At 42.8% G+C, this 6,873-nt stretch overlaps 1 protein-coding gene across 1 annotated transcript; it reads left to right on the forward strand.

Annotated features, from left to right (window-relative positions):
- The first annotated feature begins 315 nt into the window (after nucleotides 1-315).
- On the forward strand, nucleotides 316-6,253 carry LOC128658059 (puratrophin-1-like). Its single transcript, XM_053712506.1, is given in 8 exon segments — nucleotides 316-348; nucleotides 430-529; nucleotides 532-722; nucleotides 724-1,274; nucleotides 1,276-1,643; nucleotides 1,744-4,012; nucleotides 4,154-4,212; nucleotides 4,450-6,253. Coding segments are annotated over 8 exon segments (5,241 nt in total). The 3' UTR covers nucleotides 6,120-6,253.
- The last annotated feature ends 620 nt before the right edge of the window (nucleotides 6,254-6,873 follow it).

Below are 6,873 nucleotides of genomic sequence, written 5' to 3' on the forward strand. Positions count from 1 at the left end.
TGTTTGAGCGTGATTCAACATCTGATTCCAAATCAGATGCATCTGTTCCAGAGTCATATGAACCTTTGTCAAATCTATACACATATACTTTATTTTTTTTATAATCATCTTGATCACTGTATAATTTCCTGCATTTTCTACTTTTAATTTCAGCTTGTAATCTAGAAATACTCTTTTTAGTTTCTTCATTTAGTTTTTCAAAATTTGGGTATTGAATTGACACCTGGCTCCATGACTCCGAGTTACGACGCTCAGTCAGTAGTAACATGGCAGCGGTGTAACCGGAGGCAACCGGGCCGCTGGGAGCATGCAGTCATGGGGGCACCATCTTCTCAGCATCGTCTTAGAGTAACCCCTCTAATATGCACCACAGACTTGCCTTGTCCATGCATGTCTCTAGTGTGACATCTCCACGCTGTATACATTTAGGACTCCAAGTCTCTTGATAACTGTATTCAGAAGACTCTCTCATCACTCTACCCTCCATTTGAGGTCACCACTACCACGGTGCTGTGTCAGGTCCTGGATGTGGTGGAGACGGGCTTAGTTACCTTATTGATTTTCTCATCCCCGCCAAGCGCATCCTACAAGATCTGCAGCAGGAAGCCTGTTTGCAGTACTGTGGGCTGTTGTTCCGACATGCTGGTTGGCCTCTCTGCATTAATGAAAAGGTTGTCCTGCAATTGGCGTCTATAGATTGGAGACTACTCGAGCCCGGAGATTTTTTACTTCCAGGTGGTGCCGTATTTAAGGAAGACACCAAGAATAGTCTTAAAATGTCTGGCTCATGATCTACCTAACATTGAGGAACTGGTGGTTCCAGAGGTGTCCTATACCTCTATCTTTACTCTGGAATGGCTAGAATTCATAAATTTGAGATGGATTTGAACTTCTTTAGAGAATTGCCTTTTGACGTCTGATAACCATCTGTTCAGGGTGCCCTGGGATAGGGTTGTGAATCCAGAATTTGTAGGGAAGCTTCCAACACTTGAACAGGACTCTGAAGTGTCAACTCCTGGGAGCAACAAAAGACAACAGCTCCATATGGAGGATTCGATTATCCAGCGAAAAGAAGATAAGAGTCAAATAGCTTCTGCCAGTAGTGATTTCCAGGCTCCAGAACATATAACTTTGGAAGTGAAAACTGTGGAATCGAATAGTGAAATTGAAGGAGAATATGTGGAATTAGCAGATATCTCTGTGCAGAGATTAGGACCTCAGATGGGTTCCCTTACTCAGTCTATAGCCTTAAACTTCAAAAGTCACCCAAAAAAACACACAATGGACACAAAATAAACAGACAGTTGTTGTGATTGGAGACAGTCAACCAAGCTCCTCGTGGTTAGAATGCTCATCAGTAAATACAACTCCTTGCTCTCTTCTACAGTCTAATGGCAATACTTTTATGGGCCAAAGCTTTAGTCATATTACACATTTTTCAGAAAGAACTTTGGAATCTAGCTCACCAGATTATGTTGGACATATGGTGATTGAGTCTGGCATACAAGATTCCAAATCCTGTGATCCCCAGGAATTCCAATCTTTGATCTATTCTGCTTGCAACCAAATGCATAGTCTGGAATGTAAATGTTTGATGGATGAAGATATATCTATGATATCTGCCCAAATAAAGCTGGACAGTGGTACTGGAGAAGCTAATAGCACACAAATATGTAAACAGTCAGATTTAAAACTCAGTCAAAGTAGTACATCTTTTATCTTTTACTTTATTACAACTGAAAGGTGGAAACATCTTTACAGATGCTATAGAAGATGTCAGGAGGGCAACAGGTGGTTTACAACAACAACCTGCCACAGACCATTACAGTGGACAAGATCTACTAATTGAGGTCTTGGAATCTTCCCAGCAAGTGCTTAGTACTGGGGATATCGATCATAATGTGCCTTTAAGTTCTTTGAATAAAAATATTTGTCAGTTAGAAATAACAGATAGAAAAGAATCTGAAAATGTGGTAGGTTCAGAAGAAGCCTTGACTAAAGGAGGGGAAGATCAAGATGGAAAATCTGGCCTTACCATTCTATGCTCCTCAGTCAGGGACACATCTCTGGTTGCAGAGGAACACAGCCAATGTGCCTCTATAAACAATGAACTGGACATAACTGACACCAGTATAATTAAAGAAAATGCTGAAGGTGTTATTATAGAATCTGTTGTCAGAGACTTTGAGGATATCAGGTCGGAGAGAAGACTATTTCCAGAGACGCTAGTTGAACAGGACCCAAGTAAGGATGGAAAAATATCTTACATAAATGACCATTTACAGAACTGTCTGCCTCATACGGAACATTCAGTGTCTGGTTCAGATATAGTGCTAATGCCTTTAGAGACTCTTCATGAGGATACAGAAGAACATCAACGCCTTTGTGAGAAGAGTACAGAGGAACAACTTTCACATGTTGTGACTGAGACAGAACAGATCACATATGTTGAAAAGATAGCAGACAATGCACTACACTCGGTAGCATCTGTATCCTATCAACAAGGTCTCTGTCCTTCAATCTCATGGCGAAGTCCAGTTCACCTGCTACCCACTCTGGCCAGAGATGTCAACCTTGAAGTCCTAGTGAGTGGAATTGTCTCTCTTCCTGGAACCCGGGACAGAAATGGACATGCAGTGGTGATAATCAGTACAAGGAACACAGCCTGGCTAAACCCTAATTGTACATCTGCAGAGCTGGGGCGCCTATTCCTGTATTTCTACAGCATTCCAAAGAAGCAACGCCGTGCATTAGGGCTGACTCTGCTTGTGGATGCGCGCCAATGCTCTCCGGTTCCTGCCTTGTTTAAAGCCTTTCATATCGTGCAGGCTGCTGTACCCAACTGCATCCATGGAGTTTTGCTGTTGGTGGAAAAAGATCTGGTGTTATCAGGGGAGAAGCTTCACAGAGTGCAGTTTGATCTTCTGACTTCAACAAAATTCTTACACAAGCACATCGAGAAACCCCTTCTCCCACTGGAGTTTGATGGATCATTGCCGTACTGCCATAAAGACTGGCTAGCGTTTCAAATGAAGTGGGAGCACCTGCAGGAGGCTTGTCACAATGCCTACAACTTTCTCCAGAACGCAATCAGGAGTCTGCACATCAGCTCGCTGCCAGAAAAGGCAGAGGAAGCTAGTAATCTCCTGATGAGATTCGGGCAGCTGATGAAGACTGTACTGGAGGACAAATGACTGGTGAGACTGCAGACAGAGGGAGGCAATATCCTAGCTAGACTGAGGAAGGAAGAGTCTTGTGTGACCCTGACGGAGGACTATAGGGAAGCAGTGGACATGGCAGCTGAGCTATATAATCGTGTGGTTGAGGGTGTGCACAGTCTTGTCAAGTTGTCTAATAAACGCATACAAGAAATGGAACTGGTCATCGAGTTTGATGCCTTTGAAGAACAATTTTGTGAGGTTGGCAGCTGGATAGAGAATGTTGGTGAGCGGTTACTGAGGGAGTGCGCTGTTCTGGAGGATTCCCTGGAAGTTCTTCTCCAAACACAGTGACGTTTCCAGGAATTTTATGTTGTGGCACTTGAATACTGCAGGAGGGCTCAGGAGATGATGCAGATCTCAGAAAAGTGTCAAAGCCTATTGTCCCCTGAGATTCAAAAGTACAGAGTGAAGCTGCAGAGGTGCAAGGACAAACTGAGAGATTTCTCGTGGAGGCTGGAAGAAGCCCGCACCAGGGTTGAGAAAACTGTGGTGTTGTATCAGTTTTTTGACAAGGCTTACGAATGGGCTTTGGAGGGAATGCGTCACCTTGCCTCTATTACCTTGAATGACTGTAATTCCCCAGACCTTTGTGTAGCTGCCATTGAGAGCTTGGAATGTTACAAAGCTCAGCACCCAGAGATTGATGAACAGAAGTTTGAAGAGATGAGAGAATTAGCTTGTGAACTGCAAAATGAAAGAGCTACTAAGCAGTGGAAGTTTGCATGGTCCAAGTGCCAGGAGGCCCGGCAAGTGTTTGAGAAGAAACTGGAGGCAGCTTTGTGGGTGAAAAGGTAATTGTCTATGCAGCAAAGATCTCCGGGCTCTTTTTCACAACGCAGACACTCAGATAGTGTAGACCAGAAAATGCATTCAGAGAAGAGCAGCAACATGTCTTATTTTCAGAACAAGTTGCTTAACTCCCCTCTCTGCAGCAGGGACAGTAAACTTGGAAAGGTACTTGAGAACAGATCAGAGCTGGTGGGGTCTCACTGTGAGCAGAAATCTCCAAAAAATAGCCCTCTCTCAAATGCAAGTTCTATGGTGTCTGCAGCCTTCAGAATGAGAAAAATGTCCAATCACGTCCCATAACAAGAAGGTTACTAAGAAAGGCCCAGAGTTTTGACCTCCCTAACAGTGAGGGAGGGACTTATGGATGCCAAAGAAGGTTGAGCGAACCTGGTAGAAAAGGTAACACAGGAGTGTTCATTAAATTACTGGAAGTGAGTAGACAGGCCCTGCAGTCCCCGGCAGCCCTTGCCATTGGACTGGTCATCAGAACGCCTTCTCAGTGAGAAGAGAAGCAGCATCTCATCTGACGGAAGGACACGCAGCAGTAAATTCCGACATATCATTGATGAGATGGTAACAACAGAAAGGGAGTATGTTCGCTCCTTATGGTATATAACAGAGAACTACTTTCCAGAGATGGAGAGATTGGACCTGCCTCAAGACCTATGTGGCAAGCGTGGTATCATATTCGGGAACCTAGAGAAACTGCGTGATTTTCACAGCCAGTACTTCCTCAGAGAGCTGGAGAGCTGCTGTAACCACCCCCTGCGAGTCACCCATTGCTTCCTCAGACATAAAGACCAATTTAGAATGTACGCTCTGTACAACAAGAACAAACCCAGATCAGATCTTCTGCTTGCTAGCCACGGGAATATATTTTTTAAGAATAAGCAGTGTCAGCTTGGAGACAAGATGGATTTAGCTTCGTATCTCCTGAAACCAATACAGAGGATGAGCAAATACGCCCTGCTGCTGAAGGACCTTATCAAGGAATGCGGAGAGGCTCAGGAACAGGAACTTGCCTACCTGAGAGCAGCTGAGGAGATGGTCAAGTTCCAGCTTCACCATGGCAACGATCTGCTGGCAATGGATGCCATCCGTGATTGTGATGTGAATCTGAAGGAGCAAGGACAGCTTGTTAGGCAAGACGAGTTTATAGTATGGCTGGGCCGTAAGAAGTGCCAGAGACATATCTTTTTGTTTGAGGATCTTATCTTATTCAGCAAGCCTAAGAGAATTGAGGGTGGACTTGCTTACTATATCTACAAGCATTCCTATAAAACAGCAGACATCGGGTTGGCTGAAAGTTCTGGAGACAGCAGATTGTGTTTTGAAATTTGGTTTAGAAGGCGCAAATCTAATGACACTTACATTATTCAGGCAGCTGGCCCTGAGACTAAGCAGGCATGGACCAGTGACATTGCTAAAATCCTATGGCAGCAGGCTACCAGGAATAAAGAGATTCACATGAAGGAGATGGTATCCATGGGGGTTGGTAATAAGCCGTTCTTGGACATAAAGCCAAGTGATGCAGCAATCAACAACAGAGCTATTGATTACATCATGAAAGGGAGAGGTGCAAGGACCAGAGCATCGATTGCAGTGTCCTTGTTTGACCACTTCGATCCTTACAAGAGGACCCAAGCGCCTATTACCTGTAGCTCTGTACACTCCACACGTGGCCCTTCCTCTGCCTCACTGCTGGGACCACTTAATCTGCATATGTATGTTAACCAAACTGTCCTGCCAGGAATGTTGTCCCACAACCGACCATTTGAGACCAGCAGTTGCCTTGAAGAGGATGAGCTTGAGAATGAGACTAGCAGCAGCCAACCCTCCATGACAACAGAGAGTACTGAATCCTCACAATGCATGTCTGGTGCTGGGTCCAGTGGCTCTGATAGTGGATGTGTGTCCTATAATCCCCAGGAAAACGTATCTGAATATGCTGGTTCTCCTTGTGATGGTTCTACAGCATATGCTCTTCAAGGACACAGGAACAGCTCCAGCATAATATCTCCTATTGCAGAAAAACCAAGATTTATCAACAAGCCGTATATTTCTGCAAATACACGCAACGTTTCCTTAAGTCCTTCCACCATTGTTTGAGCTTTTCCTAACTTGTATGCTTCAGTTTGAACAAGTCTCTACTGTAATCTGATAAGTACATAGAATCGCATGGAGAAGAAAACATAAAATTGACTCACCGCTTCACTAGATACATTTGCACCTCCTGCTTTCTATAATCTTTTATACCCGTTAACAAGTGACTTGAACATGTGTAATATTTCAGAATGTGTACATAATTTGTTATTTCTGCAGTTTGTTTTATAAACTCCTCCAGTACCATTGAGGTCAATGGCACTTTAATTTGTGACACCCTTTGATGCTGAAGGAAATTAATTTGTAAGTTGCACAGTTTCTAAAGTTTCTTCAAAATTAAATTTTGAAAGAAAAAAAGTATATTTAAATAACAGAAAAAAACAACAAAGTAATAACTTTCTATCACTCTTATCAACATTGAACTGGAATTTGATAAGTGTGTCTTATTTTTTTCATAGTTGTACCCAAAATAGAAAATAAATTATTTACTGTATGTAATACCTAAATCTGAATAAAACAGATTTATTTGCGTTTTTGAACCAAAAAAAAAAAAAAAAAAAAAGGGTATTTTTCACATTTATTCACTGTTTTCAATGCCACTTCTACATCAATTTAATTTTTTCAAGCCTTTTATTGTTCCTTTTTACTAGCATTTCAATCAAATCCAAAGCACAGGTGGATAGTTTCCCATTCCATTCCTCTATGAACTCTAGACCTCCTTCCTCTTCTCTCACATTAAATCCTGGGTCAAGAAAAAGTC

This window comes from Bombina bombina, chromosome 4 (assembly GCF_027579735.1).
Source record: "Bombina bombina isolate aBomBom1 chromosome 4, aBomBom1.pri, whole genome shotgun sequence".
Taxonomy (NCBI): domain Eukaryota; kingdom Metazoa; phylum Chordata; class Amphibia; order Anura; family Bombinatoridae; genus Bombina; species Bombina bombina.